This window comes from Notothenia rossii, assembly GCF_949606895.1.
Source record: "Notothenia rossii genome assembly, contig: scaffold_106, whole genome shotgun sequence".
NCBI classification, from domain to species: domain Eukaryota; kingdom Metazoa; phylum Chordata; class Actinopteri; order Perciformes; family Nototheniidae; genus Notothenia; species Notothenia rossii.
Genome location: NW_027639489.1, coordinates 117,029 through 134,331, shown reverse-complemented (window position 1 = coordinate 134,331; position 17,303 = coordinate 117,029). Strand labels below are relative to the sequence as shown.

Below are 17,303 nucleotides of genomic sequence, written 5' to 3'. Positions count from 1 at the left end.
TCATTTGATTTCACTGGACTTTTTGTATTTACATGTATGACATTTGAAAAAAATGAAGTTTACCTAAAATCTGTGTTTCTTTACTCAGGGCCATACCGAGGTGTTGGTGCAGTGGCAGTCTTGCTCTGGATGGTATGTATCTAATCTGAAGTTTCCTTCAGTGTAGCTGATGGGTCTGGCAGAACAGGGGCCACAAAGTAGTCTTACCAACCAACTTCATCAACCCTGAGATCACTAACTTAAACATTTTGGGTTCCTCAGCAGTAAATTGAATTTAGTTGATCACATGGGGGTGGGGAGCCATGTCATCAATGGCTCTATCAGACGTTTGCGCCATAAAGTAAGACATCCAAGTTCTCTGCCCTTCGTCATTCAGACATCGCGCCCTAGAAACGTTGTCTGATTGTAACACATAAGCAGGGAAGTAGCCTACATTGAAATAGAAATTAAAATATACAATAGAGTTTATCATTGATCAATATCACTGAAGGTTAAATGATTGATATGTGAGGCTGGATGGTATTTGATCTCTTTTGTAATTACTGACTTGTTACATTTGTTCTTAACAATTATACTATAAGTATAGTTAGTAGTAATAAGTAGTATTATTTCTGTGTGCAGTCTTGCAGGCAGTTGTCTAAGTTTAGTGCTGTATGTTTGGGCATTGATAAGACAGCAAATTCAAAGAATTGGTCAAATGAAACATTGACTTTGAAATAAAAAATGTACCTTGTATTATATATGATGTACGTGTTATATATAAATATATACATTATACTGCACTTTCATCATGATATTTTTGAGTGACTTAGTATATCTTCTCATTTGAAATAGCATTGTCAACATACTGTAGAACTACATATTCCAAAAAGTAATACTTTTTGCTGTGTCAGTATTGTCATACTGATATTCTGTACAAACTGTGAAGTCCATTGAGACAAATGTAACATTTGTGATATTGGGCTATATAAATAAACATTGATTGATTGATTGATTGACTGTTTCTGTTTTACAGTGGGGCGAAGTGGAAAAATTCCTGGGAGCCAAAGGAAAACTTTTCCAGTTAAATATGGCTGACTTTTTTTTTTCTATTTTGGAGTAATAAAATACATATAAAAAAAACATCTATGTAAGTGTTGTGCCTATTTGTGTTCTTATGTTATCAGTGAGCTGAAGCCAAGACAAATACAAATATGTTTTAAGTGTATCCATACAAACTCATTCTCTAAAACTGTCATGATTGGTCTGTTGTGAATGACACCCATGAGGAAAAAGGTCCTATACATTATATCACATCGGCAGGGCTGTGATGTGATGAGGCCCTCGCGAGCGTCGACGGGGGGGTGGTGTGTAAACCCTGGACACACCAAGCCGATTACAGCTAGTGGAGCCTCGCAGCAGAAACTGTGGCGCGCTCAATTGCGCCGCATTTGCGCATCAGATGAGGCTCCCTCCACAAGATGAGGGCGAGAGGCAGACGCAGTCTGTGTGATCGGCGTGTATGGAGGGGCGGGCCTGCACATCGGCATATCACAGACTGGTGCATACATTGTACAGGCGGCAATTTGAAATGGAACGCAGCCCACACACGGCAGACAAACCCAAACACTTTTGGAACACGCCACCTCCAGACACATTAACATGCACTCCCCTAACTTTCCCCTAATCTGACATTGTATTTCATTCCATAACATATAAATATACTGTTCACCCATGTGAAACACACACACTGAAACCAAAATAATTTACAAACATGTGAAAATCTTTCATATGCGATGGAAACTTCTGAAGCAATGGAAACAGGAGTCAGAGAGACACGAGGAGAGCAGGAACTTTGATGGCAAACTGATGGTTTATTCACAAGACATGTTGTGTGCCACGAATTGACACAAAAGATGCCAAACCAATTCTGAAGATCTCTACCCCAGACCGATATTTAGCTAGTTCTGAGAGAAGAATCAACATTGTGCATAACAAGATAAAACCAACACCTCTATCAGCTGACGCCAATAGGCAGGAACAGGGAGACAAAACACTGAGAGCACAGTAGCCAAGGCTACAGGTGCCTGTGCTCAGTCAGGACAAGACCTGGGGGGTATACCACGAAACTGGTTCAACCTAACCTGGATATGTTTGAGTTAGCCGGTTGGCCTAATCCAAAACATACGCCCTCTCGCTAAACGGCACTACGACACGGGTTATCAAGTGGATCGCTCAAGCCAGCCGTGCCTATCTAGTTAGGTGCGCGTTCACATAAAAGGGGTAGTATTTGGAGCATTCGACCAATCACAAACATGGAGAAGCGTACTGACAGCGCAGCGCGTATACTTCCTGAATGAAAAGTCAACTATATAATTAGACAAATATGAAGACTTTAAACATCCATGACTCAAACACTTTATCCAGGATAAAAGCCACATAGCTGCACCTGCAAGGTGAACACAGCTGGTAAAAGAAAAAGTGTTTGAATGCGTACATTAACAGGTTTATGATATGCCCCGTCTAAGACACGATCTGACTTTAATTACATTTGACTCGAGTGTTTCGTAATGTGTTGCTTAAAATAATACTTCTGCATACAGTATGTGACACTGTAAGTGTTGCACGGCCAGATACGGCTCAGCTGACTCAGATAAGGAGATATATGATACATTATGATGTGATGCCGCGGACTGTACTGTGACTTTGATCCAGTTACTTATGTTGAGGCAGATATTTAATTAAGCTTTCTTAACGCTAATGTTATAATAGTCAGATTGCTCTGAAGATGGGAGGTGATATTCTATTAATGTTCACATTCACACGTGAACACGTTTGGTTCTATGCAAACTCAGTAATATCCATTGTGATACAGTTATAAGGCCTTCACAAGAGACTGTCAGTGGAGATTAAAGGGGATCAGGAGCTCACGTCTTCTCAGAGTCCTTGGTATCTGGCTTGATGATTGTCTCACATTTCTAAACTTCATGTCAATAACCTGCTTAAAAAGCTGAGGGTTAGGCTAGGTTTCTTCTACAGGAACAAGTCCTGTTTCTCTGCTTGAGGCCAGGAAAAGGCTAGTCACTGTGACCTTTTGACCTGTGCTGGACTATGGTGATTTGATCTATATGAATGCACCTGCCAATTGCCTGGTCAAGTTAGATGCTGCGTATCACAGTGCACTGAGATTTGTGACAAACTGTAAAGCATTAACCCATCACTGTACCCTGTATGCAAGGGCTGGTTTGCTTTCACTAACTGTACGGAGGCTCAGTCACTGGTACATTTTTATATACAAAGCCATGTTAGGGAAACTTCCATCTTATATCTGCTCCCTGATCTCACGGAAAATTGTAAGTGGCTACTGCCTGAGATCGAATGCTGTGGTTTTATTAAATGTGCCAACTGCTAGGACTGTCTTAGGGAAGACAGCTTTTAGATGCGCAGCTCCTCTGTCTTGGAATAGTCTGCAAATTAAATGGAAACTGAGCAATCTGGTGCCACTAAATGTTTTTAAAGCTCGGTTGGATGCTACTCAATCGGAAGCTATTGGTACCTGTTTATGTGGATAGTTATGTAAATGGTGCTGTATGATGTCCTTTTGTTGTTCTGTTTATGTTTTTATGTTTCGTGTGGAACCTACTTGAGCAGGTCTCCCTTGAAAAAGAAATCAATGATCTCAATGGGATACACCTGTATAAATAAAGGTTTGAAATTAAATGAAATGAGAGTCATCATCATCATGTTCTCTCTGCTGCTGCTGCTGCTGCTGGCAGCTGGAAGTGAGTCAACACTTATTATACTGCTGTTTAACAGGATAATCTGTCATATAACTTTTTTTTGTATTTGTACAGGTGTGAAGTGTGAACAGTTGACACAGCCAGCTTCTGTGACTGTGCAGCCAGGTCAACGTCTGACCATCACCTGTCAGGTCTCTTATTCTGTTAGTTAATAATAATAATAAAATTCAATAACATGCTTTAACCACTAGGTGCCCGTTTATCAGCTGTGCGCCGTTATGGTGTAAATACTGCCTATCTACCAATTGGATCCAATATAAAAGTCAGCCGAATTACTGTTGATATTGCAAGGAGACATATTGTGTGAAAATAAATCTAAGATGTTGTTAAATGGCTGATATATTTGTGATCCACGTCACGTTTTCAGTTTTGGCGGCAGTTCTTCCTGTTTGTATAGAAGTCTTCTCATCAGGGCTCTATAGATAGATAACTACGGCAGATATGTAATATGTAATGCAGCCGAACCATGTATTACAATGCCGTTATGTGATTAGCTCCAAAGAGAAAAGCAAGCAAACTCGGAATAAAGTATTATTTTATTTTTTTTAAATGTTTTCGGATTTCACATCGCATAAACACCATTTCCCAACGTGCATTGCGGCTAAACCATGAATCACCGAGCTGAGGATCTTGGTTATGGCTAGAAAGGATCCGTCTTGTGTAAAACTCTCGCGAGAGTTCGGCTGAATGTCACGTGGCTGAATGTTTACGTTTGGCAGGCAGCCTTTCAGTTAGGATCGTTAACATCAGTTGGCCACAGCAAATGATGGTGAGAAGCTAAACTATCTATTAATTATGTCAATGACAGGGAGTGTGATCGTTGAAAAGCGGTCTTGCTGGTGTTCAAAGAAGAATGACAACACTGTAGATCACCAACACTATGGTTTATTTTTTATTCACAGGCAAGTCAACGTTGTCGCAGTAAAAGTCCCAAGATAGCTCCTGGTGCAATAAAATGTTCCCTTGCAGTGTTTTACTATTATGTCTGATGTTTCTCTATTAATATTGCTGCTGCATTAATGTGTATGTTGCATCATGTTACTGCTGTAGATGTGTTTCCGAGCCGCTCCGATTACAACGAGAGTTACAACGAGAACGTGACGTCATATTTACAATAGAAGGATCCTTTCTAGCCATAACCGAGGATCTTGCCTACGTCTGTTTCCGGTATTGTTTTTGACGGATGTATTTTGTTATACACACATTCCTTCACATTTAATTTAAAATGTACATTAAAATATTTCATGAGGCTTTCTAAAATGTTTTAAAATATAACTACGGTTCGAGTTGAAGAGTTTATAAATTAACATGAACCGAAGCTGTTGCCTGGTAACGCAATCGTGCAACGTCACGTCCGTTAATTCCACATCCACACACATCGATTTAATAAATGAATATAGCCTTTGTATCTGCTAAAAGAGGTGCCGACCAGCTAGGGCAACAGAAAATTAGCGAAATTGAGTGTGACTATTACAAATGAAATCATTATTATATTAATATTGATAATAATAACAACCGACCGTCGGGGTAGCATTTGCTTGGCATTTCCGGGTATATCTCCACTGGTTGGGCCACGTTAACAATACTGTGTAAATGTCACGTTTGAAGGGACGAAATCGTGACAGCTTCACGTCTCCCATCATGGTAAATCGTCACATGTTCACGTCTTGCCGTGATACCGGGTTGTGCTGACCATGTCCATGCCTTTATGACAACAGTGTACCAATCTTCTGATGGCTACTTCCAGCAGGATAACTCACCGTGTCACAAAGCTCAAATATTCTCCAACTGGTTTCTTGAACATGACAATGAATTTTACTCAAATGTCACAGTCCACAGTCATCAGATCCAAATCCTACAGTGCACCATTGGGATATGGTGAACGAGAGATTTGCGTCATGGATGTGCAGCCGACAAATCTGCAGAAACTGTGATGCGATCAGGTCAATATTGAGTGAAATCTCTGAGGAATGCTTCCAGTACCTTGTTTAATCTATGCCATGAAGACTTAACGCAGTTCTGAAAGCAGATGGGGGTCCAACCCATCCTAGCAAGGTGTACCTAATTAAGTGGCTCGTGAGTGTATTACTTAGCTCAATTTGTATTGTTAGTGTGTGTCTGTAGGAGTAAAGTCTAGACACATTCTTTGGATGTAAGCATTGGCTAATTAAACAGATCATGATTAAATGACATGATGATAATAAGGGTGATCACCAAAACCTTATACCAGGGGTGGGGAACCTCTGGCCCTCGAGGTAACTCGGATCTGAAGGTGACTGATAACTGCTAATGGCATTTACTTGGATACCAGACATAGTAAATGCAAAGCAGGATCATATAAAAAAAAAAAGGTAATAAACAAGCCATTCAATCGTAATACTCGTTTTAATACGTTGACATGCATACAACACAATAGACTTGTTAAGTCCTGTTCGTTGTCCTGTTTGTTGTCCTTATCACCGTCCTGTTAGTTTTCCTCATCACCGTCCTCATCACCGTCTTGTTCGTTGTCCTCATCACCGTCCTCATCACCGTCTTGTTCGTTGTCCTCATCACCGTCCTCATCACCGTCCTGTTCGTCGTCCTCATTACCGTCTTCAATGTCTTCCTCCATCATGAGAAAAGACGAGTCCGAGCCAATACAGCTGTAGGTGCTGGTGACTCTGCTCAGTTTCTGCTCCAGAAGATATTGATGGTGTAAAATACAGCAGTGCAGTCCCCTGTATCCCTCTTCTGTTATATCGCTTGGAGAAACTAAAATAAAAAGACAAAATGACAGTCTATGTAAGGCAACTTTTAATTGATTGATGTTGGTTCCATATAAGCAATTTGAATGTTTAACTCCGAGGCTGTATATTAGCTAAAAAGATTTGTGATTCAGAAAAAATGCAATCATTACAGATGCTATTCAGTGATAGACATTTGACACTGGGAGGGGGGCAGTGGCAAATATTATAAATCGGTATTTGTGGAACATACTTTGGTTCCTGATGTCGTCTTTTGTCTGATGAAGGAGGCGGTCCAGTTTGTCCAGTGCCTGCCTCAGATTTTGACAATGCTGGGTCATCTCCTTCACAATGATGACTTTCTCCTCTTCCATACGCCTGACCAGCATAACCTGGTCAAAAAGTCGCCTCTTTGTGCGCAGGTTCACCACTATAATGGAAAAAACACAAAATATAACAACCACAATGGTAAGGCTAATAAAACAAATAATATCAGTTTGTATTCAATCTTTTTTAATTAAATTGACCAAAACCTTAAAATCTGGTAAAAAAAAATTCAACCTCGCCGCTTGCTGAATTTTTTCAATTCTGTCTATGTTGGCAGAATTACATTCAGTATGTCTTGAGATTCAACATTAGTATGCAGTTCAGGGTGGTCAGGAAGGGTTTTACTGTTTCCATAGATATGCCTGTCCCAGTGAGACTAGACTATTAAGACTTGATAGGGCAACATCATACAGACCTTTCAATATAATTATTTTAAAATGATTTGTTGTGATCATGATGATTTGTGACACCTATGTTGATAGCTCTGTGTTACATTGGTGATTGTATTCTAGTACTTCAACTGAATTTATGGAATATCTAGGGCAAACAAAAACAAGTTGTTTCTTACCATCTCCTTGCGCCTCCCAGGGCAGAATGACATCCTCAGACAGACCGCATGCTGCTTCTGTGTCAATTTTCTCTGAACAGGCATCAATGGTGTTGTACTGCAGTATCCTCTCTCTGAGTTTCTTCTTGAGCTCTGTCAGTCTTCTCCGTTTGCGTTGCCTTGTTTGGTTGCTGTCTGTAAAGTAAAACAAAATACAAATAAACTAATATTAATAATACAAACAACAACAACAAGAAACAAATATTGTTTCTAGATAACGTAATAATAAATACCATTTTGTCGATAGAGGTCGTGTTTCTTTCTTCGGAGGGAATAAATAATTTCATCTATTTCTCTCTGGAGCTCCTCTTGGCTACTCTGGGCTCCATGTTTCTCTTGAAAACAGAAACAACAAGGTGTAATCATAAAACATGAAGCCAAATGTTTGGAAATATGGAACCAAATCTATACCACAGTGATCATATAACATACCAGTGGCTGCCCATTGCTTGACCTCCAACACCCACTGCTCCGTGTCCTCCAGGGAGATGTTCAGCTCTTGCTTGAGACTCTCAAGATTGTCCACTTCAGTTTGTGCTCTCTGTGTAGTCTGGTTAGAATGTTTCAAAGGAAAAAGTGAATATGCGTTCCAGTTGGTTGAGAAGGTTGTTTTTTACTGAATTCCTTTATGCACATTAACTGACCAGACAACAACATGAAATGCTAAACACCTTCTCTTCAAGGTTGGCAAGTATCACCTTAGTGTCCCTTTTTTTTCAAGATCAAGCAGGATTAACATTATTATTATTATTATTATTATTATTATTATTATTATCCAGAAATTCAGATGAATCAACCTATAGTGCTTTATTAAAAACAAACAGAACAGAGACTCTCTTGGCAGAACAGTGTGCCATGGCAGCACCATCATAATGAAATGATTGCAGAATACATTCAATTCAACAACATGTAGCTAAGGATGGTGTTAAATTACTACAACAAGAAACTCAGATATTCTTAATATACATTTTGAAATGCAGCATGGACGTCTTACTTTGACAAATCTCTTTGAGAGTGTCTTGTGGAGATTCTCCACCTTCCTGTGGTTCCATTGCATAGCCAGCACGGTTATCATATCTGCTCTAGCTGTAAACACAAAAACATGAACATTCATATGAGCTTTACAATGTGGCACTACTTAAAACTATTTGTTTTCCTCTACCAACCTGATTTGGTCATGTATTTTGTTGTCAGAGCTGCCCTTGAGAGGAAGCTGTTAACCTGTTCCACTTCCTCGCCGACAGTATTTCCAGCACCTTCCTGGCTTCTGCCACCCCACTTCACCTGCTCAGAATCATAAACAATGAGATCTAGCTATTTAGTTCAATATTATAATTTCTTGTACTGTACATCTTTAGTTATCATCAGTGTCAGGAGCAATTTCAGAAAGTTAAAATGTTCTGATATTGAATTATGCTTTGAACTACAATGTCACAACTGCAGTTATTTGAAGCTCTATTCATTCATTATTTCTACAGTGCGGATATATTTACTAAAATAAACATAATGGGTTTTGGAAGCCTATCCTTGTGACAGTCTGTTTTGTAACAATTTTGTCAACATTTGTAACTATTACAATTATTCCACAGGCTTGAATAGAATATACTACATGATATTCTTATGTGCACTACAATTTCTAAAACATTTGAATCTAGTGACACAAATGTTTAATTTGCATACTGTACCTCGCATTTGCCTGTGTGGGCCTTGGCGTGCATTACAGAGAGAAAAGGTTTCATCTCTGTAAGTGGTTGGAGCTCAGGCAACTTTGCTGCCATCTTCTCCAAATAAGGCCAGTACCTGTAATGACAAAATCAATTAGCTCTTCCAGTTGCATGATGGCATAATAGTAAAAAGATAAACCAGGTCCTTAAAATTACCAGTACAATCCTTGTAACCAACATCAGCATTTATCCAAATGAATGTTTTTTTTGCTTTACATCTACTGGATGTGCAAGAATTAAATAGATAACACGTTTCCCACAAACACTTCCAATTTTGCAATAGTTATAACTACCTGCAGGCAACATCCATACAAAAGAATGTTGCATTCGCAACTTCAGCCAGCTCCTTCTGCAGGAACATTGGGAAGGCATATATTTCACCACGGTAGTGATTTAGGCCTTGTAGTAAGATGCCATGTCTGCACACAGCTATTTGCAGTCCTTCCTCGTCCACCTTGGCCCTGGACTTGTGTGAGGTTTCTCTGCAAGCTGTGAATGTTGCCGGTCCACAAACATCACGACCACTTTTCTGAAATAGACACAATCTGTTACATTTAACCCTGTGCTAAGAAAAATAAATAAAGGGTTAGGGGATTGAATAGATTCTTACAATCGTCATCTGGCTCCTGATTTTGTCGACAAAGGCAGACACTTTACTGTCCTGGGCAATGAACAGTCCATCAAATAGAGACGGTTCATCTGTCCTGCGAAATTCGAGAAAGACATTGTAAGCAACATTATCATACATACATAAGTTTGATTGTGTCCTCTATTTAATGTGGCCAATTTGCTTTTGCCATAACATTTTCATAAATGTGGAAAAGGTCTTTGTGAATTTGATCTGTAATTCTGTGTAAAGTCTTTTGCCACCATTATTTAACATTAGTGAAAAGTTTACTGACTTCTTGTAAAAAGGTAAAAATAAAAGTACATCCTTTATATTGATGGGCATGGAATAGGGCAGAGGAAGGCATAGAAAAAGGTTCCTGGGCAATTTAATACATTTTTCATGAAGCGATTATATCCAAAACTGGTTCTTAGCTCCAACATATCCAACTAACGTCAACCATTTAACATTTTAAAGTTGAGTTAACTTTACAGGCGTCATATATAATAATGTTTATGAATTGGATTTATATAATTATGTGTAATTTCACACCAACCATTGTTTTCTGATGGTCTACAAACTTTGGAAAAAGAAATTGCAGAGTTGGGGAAAGTTAGACATTTCAGCAAAGACATTCAGCTTAGTCAATAAAACAACAACTAAAATGAGAATATGATTTCACTGACCCTCTGGACTTCTTGAAGCGATAATGCTTTCTATTGCCATCTACAGCAATAGCCAGCATGTCAGGTGTGCATGCTGGGCATTTAAAGGGCTCCACCAGGCATAGATCTTCTTGTCTGTAATTACAGAAGGCAAACTCCCGAAAGACTCTGTGGAAGATATCGCTACAGATTCTGCCTGTCTGGAAAAAAGAATGGTATTCATTTGGTTAATTAAAAGTTTGGTATTCAAAAATCTTGAAAACCACATTTTATTCTTACCCTTCCTGTGGAAAACGATCGATGTTCAAGCATTTTTATAAATACTTGCTGGGATAATGCTGGGCTGGCCAATTTCATTTGCTCGAATGATGTGAACACATCAAAGTTAAAAATAATTTTGCAGCTGTCGGTTGCTGGCCAGTATTTGTATCCCAGCAAGTCACCTATGCTCGGGGACCATTTGGCGGAACAAATTGGGCAGCACACAGAAGGCAGACGAACGTTGTATGGACCTGAGAAAAAATATAAATGTGCAATTTGACAGCTATCTATGCAATGTAGGACAAAAGTATAATAGTAATCCTGTATTTCTGCTTGATCGTCTTCTGGTGGCAACAAACCATTGATAGTCACCAACACGGTCTGCTTTCCTGGGATGATGGTGAAATCTTGGCTTGGACCACAGAAGCAGATTTGGGATGGCGGAGGAATTGGAAGCAGACACACTGCAGCAAAGACAATTTCAGAGATTCATATGCATGTTAGGACATGTTAGGAAATGTAGTCAATACAAATTGAGACATTTTAACTGTTAAAGCAAACTTCCGACATGGTGAAAATGATGCCGCTGTATATGTAGTGCACATTAGGAAACCATGGTAAGGGAATATGTAATACCTTATTTGAACCCACCTTGTTCACAGAGTCCATATTGGCCACTTTCATCCACAACCACTAAGGATGTGGGAGGAATAGGTCTGTAAAACCCATCAAACATGGCTTCCCTGTCATGGAAGACATGTTTACCATGGATAATAGGGTCACATGCCGGACAAAGAAAGGGAGTTCCTGGTGGAACACAGTCCAAGCACCGGACCACAGCATCAGCAGTTTTGCATTGGAGACAGGAACGTGTAGTGACAATCTCTGCAGCCAATTTCAAATTAAGGAGCTCTGGCATTGCAGCTCTGAATTTTTGTTCACGTTTCAACTGTCTTTGGGTCCATGTTGATGCAGTGGGTGTTTCTTCTGATGATGCAGGGACAGTGAGAGAACCCAACAGGTTTCTCAGTGTCTGAAGATGTTGATCTAAAATAACAAAATATAAAACAAATCATGGAATTTAGTTTAATTTAAAAAAGATATTCCATACATGGCTTTTCACTTTACAATGTATCATGAACAAAGCTATTACATACTACAAACAATTACCTACATTTCAAGTTGAAGGATAATTTAAGAATTCATTGTGCATACCAAGACTTGGGACCTGTAGAGGAATCTCATGTGTCTCCTCGACCTCTGGGGACTTCTGAGAGCTGGAAGGTTTAACTGCATAAAACAAAGTACGATGATATGGGAAACATTATTGAGGACCGACCAACGACATTAAAACTTAATGAAACACTAGAACTAGATTATATTTTACAGACCAGATCGATTCTTATTCCAATGTTGGGCTATAATGTTCCCATCCAGGTCCCTCTTCCTCCAGGAAACATTTGATCCTTGCGTTATTTTCTTTGGTATCTTCTGTATCTTCGGTTTCTTTGGTTTCTTTGGTATCTTAATATACAAATATATAAAAGAGATTATATATTTCCCTTAATTGTTGCACACACATCTTTGTAATGTGTGTGTCTGTTATCATTTGAGTAAATGTTATAATACATTTTTGGATAATGTTGTACTTGCCTTATTTGCCAACTCATCTGCGAGGGCATTCCCTATCTCTAGCCATTCATTCAGTTGCTTGGATGCCATTTTTAAGTGAGGATAAAAAGGGCAACAACAAACAAAGGATGAACTGACATACAGGGAGGGAGAAAAACAAAACAAAAGACAAGAAAACGAGAGGGGTGAAAGAGAGTAGGAAGAGGAATATGGCTCTGAAAAGAACCGTTGATTTTTTTATGATAATAGGCTACTTCATATAATTGAATTGATAGATGACCTGAAAAAAACCAAACAGATGAACTCAGATTAGCTGTGCTACCATGTAATTTAATTGTTGCTTCATAAATAAGCATTCGCCAAAATAAAACTACAGGCACCAAAATCAATCAAGTCCCAGGTAAATCAGTAATTACAGGGAAATATATTTCTCTTTTTAACTAGATGTGATGCTTTCACAAAACTTAAGTTGAATTAGCGAATGTTTAAAGTAGTAAAACAACTATGACCTGATGATATTCAAGTGTTGAACTTACCCTAACTATCATTAATGCAACATGTTAGGTGACATTTCGAAGAAAGAAAAAGTGTGTGCATTATAAAAAGCGCCATGTAAATGTCAACTATTATTATTATTATTATTAAAGTGCCATTTCCTTTCGCATTGTTTACGTTCATATCATGTCCTGGTCTGGTTAGCTGAATATACATACTTTTGCCATTGTTATGTGTTATGTCACGTGCTACCAAGGGTTTTGTTTTTAGGCAAGATTTTAGCTCCTTTTGTGCGAAGGAGAAAACTCTCCCTACAACTTGTTGTAGACGAACCTTCTTATATTGCAATACATATCCGTTAGCGCATATAAGCTAAGCGCTAAGCGCTAACCTTTACAGCCATGCTATTGCTAACAACATGCATTCGCCTATACTGCCTATGCCACGGGCCAGCCCTAAAACGTAAAACTGAAATATCGTGGTTAAACATGATTAGTAGAAAAACGACAGGATTAATTAAAAGCGTAAACAAATCAAATGAAATACAGAAATCAGATTTACCACTTGTAAAGCTCTGACGCTCTTTAACAATCCTTCTTCTTCTTCATCTTCTTCTTCATCTTCTTGGCTCGTCGCACTTTTATTGATGCGCAAGGTTAAAGTTCACGGGATTACGATCGTGACAAAACGTGACAAAAGGTTGTAATAAACTGCTGCTAGAAGTGAATAATGGGAAAGCTACGTGGCTATGGGTCGTAATATCGTGATCAACACTGCTTAAACAATCGACCTATTTGGTCGTTTTTTGTAGGAGGACAGGCTGCTCAGTGCGGCTGTGCTCCCTCCCGCATGCTCCACATTCCTTGCTCCTCACGGCGCTGTTACGATCATTCCATGTCGTCTTGTGCCCACGGGATGCTTGGTCTGCTCTAAAAGGTTTTCTGCTAACCGCGTGAGCAGAGCGACTGTCGTGGCTACGAGCGGGGGATAGCATTGTCTTTAGCTGCTGCTGTGATAGCTCATGTCACGTCAAGTCTGGACCGTGACATAGCAGTTTTTCGCGCACTCTTTGTGAGTTTATAGCAAAGACAATCCTGTCTCTAATCATTTCCTCACTGTTTGGGATAGTTAGTCTTGCACCAATAACAAATATGTATAGGAAGTCATAAAATAACAAATATAGCCTATTGTTGTTCTGCAGGTGAAGCATTAAAACTCTGACCACTCGAAAAAAGCCCACACAGTTTGAGTGTTCTCACAAATTATTTTCTGATATTTACCTAGTGTAATTATTTGTTGGTGAAATTATAAATAAAACCTTTGAAACCAAAAAAAACCACTGGTATGAAATAAATCTGTTTTGAGAACACAACAGTTATGAATTATTTATTTTTCCACCAAATGAAATATCACTTTTCGCTTCCTCACCCTTTAAACATGGACATATCTTTTCAATGTGACAAGACGCATCCCTCGGATTTTGAAGTCTGCCAGTGGGTAGGGATCATCTTATGGCTCAAGAAGTTCCACTTCCTTGCCTGGTGACGTTTTGAGATCATAAGCTCTATAATGTTCAATGTAGCATCCACTGAGCTTTTTCACAATGAAGATCAACTTGTCCTGCAGTATCACCATTTGGAGGATTTCACAAAACTCTGGGAGTCCTCCCAGTGATCCATAGATCAAGATCATCCCACACTTTACTGGGAGTATCTTTAAAGGTACAAAATAATTTGTATATTAGCTTTGGCTGAACTCTAAAATGAATAACTCCACAGAAAACAAAACAGTGGATTTTGTCCTATAATCACCTGCACTTTGCGTTTACGTTAAAATTACTTTCAGAACACACAGCGACATTAAAGTACTCTCTATATCACTCAAAGTAGTGTAGCTTCACGTACCTTAGGTAGTGTGGCCATTTCCATAACACCAAAAAGGAGGACACTTTGGGATTATCTTTTAGTTTTTATCCTGGCTTCACTGAATCCTTCACACTCAAAACACAATAAGACTCTAGTGTACTAACCACAAGTTGAATGTCTATTTACGATACTTTTGCCCTTTCCTGGCTGCTTCCAAGAGTTTTTTGTTTGTAAGGAGTCTCTGGTACATGTCTGTGCACTCAAATGTGAAGTTGACACAAATTTGCAGCTCTGCCTTGACACTGTCCACATCCAGACGATTTCTCTCATTTCTCCATGCTGAGGTCATCATTGAGAACACACGTTCTGTATGTGCATTGCTACATGGGATGGAGAAGATGTAGGCGCTGATCTTCCTCAGATTCACAAGTGGGACTTCTGCTTTGGAAAACAGTTTCAGATACCGCTCCTCACTGTGGCATCCTTCCATTTCTGAAGAGCTGAGAATAGCTTCCACCATGCCATATTCCTCATAGAGTCCATCCATGTCAATGTCTTTCAGGCTGCAGGCTTGGACTGCATCACTGTATTCTCCATAGGACACAGCAGTTGTGAGGCCAAGCTTTGACACTTTACTATGAAAGCTGTTCTCAGAGAAGTCATACCTTTCACTCACGTATTTCTTGGCTCTTTCATAGAAAACAAGAAAATCAGCCTCACATTTCTTAGCCAGATCAGGGGTTAGCTGCTTGAGTTTGTTGTTCACAGCAAAGCCAAAAAATGTGTCCTTTAACCTTCTCTCAAGTTTCCCTTTCAGTTCAGTCATTACCTTAAACACAGAGGTTATGCTGAATGATTTGGCCTCGAGTGCTTCAATGCAGTCTGAAAACACTTTCAGAATGTGACTGAGGAAGAGAAAATACATCTCAGATACTTCGTTGCCATCCTCGCCAAAGCATTTCCACAAAATCTTGGAGCATTCCTCCTCACCTAGACTCTGAAAGTAGCTGATCAGGGGTCTCCAACACTTCAGGATTCTGTCAATAGATGGCAGCAGAGACAACCATCGCGTGACAACGTGCCGCAGCAGATTGCATTCCTCCACTTCCACAAACTCGCAGAATTCCTTCAACTGCGCCGTTCTGCTAGCTGAGATGCTAAAATGGCTATACACCTTAAGCACAACATTTTCAATGTCAATATCCAAGTTGCTTGCTGCATATCTTGTTGCATTGTGCAGAATATGGGCTAAACAGTTTGCAGCGAGCACGTCTTTTTGAGCCTGTTTCAGTTTCTGATAAACACTGTTGTGTTTTCCATAGTTAACGCTGGCGTTGTCTGCTGCATATGCTGACATTTTTTTCACATCTAGTCCAGACATCTCCAGTTTAGATAGCAGCTGATTTGTTATAGCTTCCGACTTTTCGTTGCTATCACTGTAAAAATCCAACAGTGCATGTTGCACGCCCTCCTCAAAGTGAAAATATCTCAGTACAATGGGGAAACACTTGATCGTACCTTTGTTTGATGCATCACTTGCCACTGAATAATGCAGTTCATTTTCTTTTATGTAATCCACATGCGTCTGGACAGAGTAGGGTGCTAGGATATTTTCGCACAAAGCTTTGGCTTTTGTTTTTCCACAGGTCATCCCTTTTGCTATTGATGAGTCGTTGTAGATTGTGCGATCAACTTTTATTCCACAGTCTACACTCCTGTATGACTGGTGATGCTTGACGGCATGATAAACTTTACAAAGTTCTGCTGCAGAGATTTTGTCACCTTGAGGCGATGAAGCTTCACGGAAAAACGATAAAAGTGAAGAGGCACCTGCGCTTTGATCGTTGCTTTTGTGCTTATCTGTGTTAGCATGTCTGTCGACAGCACCTTTTCCTTTGCTACTTACCTCCACATCGCAACGACACAACGTGCAAAAAGCATGGAAGTCGTCCTTTCGGCTTTTTGTGAGGAATCCATGCTCTTTCGACCATTCAGGATTAAATGAAGTCTTTCGTTTCGGCATTTCTGCGGTTTAACCTACCGCTAACTAGGCGGAGTTGGCTCATGAGCTAGTCTGCTAGCGCTAACGTCACTCTGTGCCACAGTGCCATGCCGTGAACGTGACGTCAAGAAGCACATGGCTAATTGTTTACGTTTATTAACCAATGAAATACAAGATATTTATTTGACATCACATTCAGCCAATAATTTGTAAGACCACAAGTCTTACAGGGATATATACTTACACATAACTTATTTTTTGTATTTCTTTGTATAATTGTCTATTTTTTTTTTTATACCCTAAAAGTATAAAATGGGGATCACCTCAAAAGGAGGACAAATGAGCGTCCGGCTCAAGGCTGCGCCGGCAGACGGACACAGACATTGAAAACCGGACTGTCCGACCTAAAACCGGACGGATGGCCACCCTAGGTAGTAGTCCAATACGATGTGTCAAAGCCTGAAGAAACAACCACCGGTCAGGCATGAGAAATCATGAGAAGAAAAAGAAATACATTTATATTAGGGGGGGACATTTCTAATTGTTGTTAAGCTTTCACAGTCACGTATTATCACCCCGAACGTAGTAATGGTCTTATCAGCAACAGAAAATT

The 17,303-nt window shown here is 39.6% G+C and overlaps 1 protein-coding gene across 2 annotated transcripts; it reads right to left on the bottom strand.

Annotated features, from left to right (window-relative positions):
* Positions 1–6,145: 6,145 nt before the first annotated feature.
* LOC307027766 (uncharacterized protein) lies at positions 6,146–12,193 on the bottom strand. 2 transcript variants are annotated; one of them, XM_079696085.1, is made up of 15 exons: positions 11,912–12,193; positions 11,348–11,743; positions 11,056–11,160; positions 10,715–10,947; positions 10,457–10,635; positions 9,774–9,867; positions 9,457–9,692; positions 9,125–9,239; positions 8,606–8,723; positions 8,434–8,525; positions 7,872–7,989; positions 7,673–7,774; positions 7,401–7,574; positions 6,759–6,935; positions 6,146–6,533 (listed from the first exon to the last, which is right to left on the bottom strand). In XM_079696085.1, exons 2-15 carry the CDS (start codon positions 11,613–11,615, stop codon positions 6,247–6,249), a joined length of 2,298 nt encoding a protein of 765 aa, XP_079552211.1. In that variant the 5' UTR covers positions 11,616–11,743; positions 11,912–12,193; the 3' UTR covers positions 6,146–6,246. The 2 variants fall into 2 exon arrangements, with proteins under 2 accessions (XP_079552211.1, XP_079552212.1); XM_079696086.1 differs by lacking the exons at positions 11,056–11,160; positions 11,348–11,743; positions 11,912–12,193 and having other exon boundaries at positions 9,774–9,862; positions 10,457–11,043.
* Positions 12,194–17,303: the final 5,110 nt, after the last annotated feature.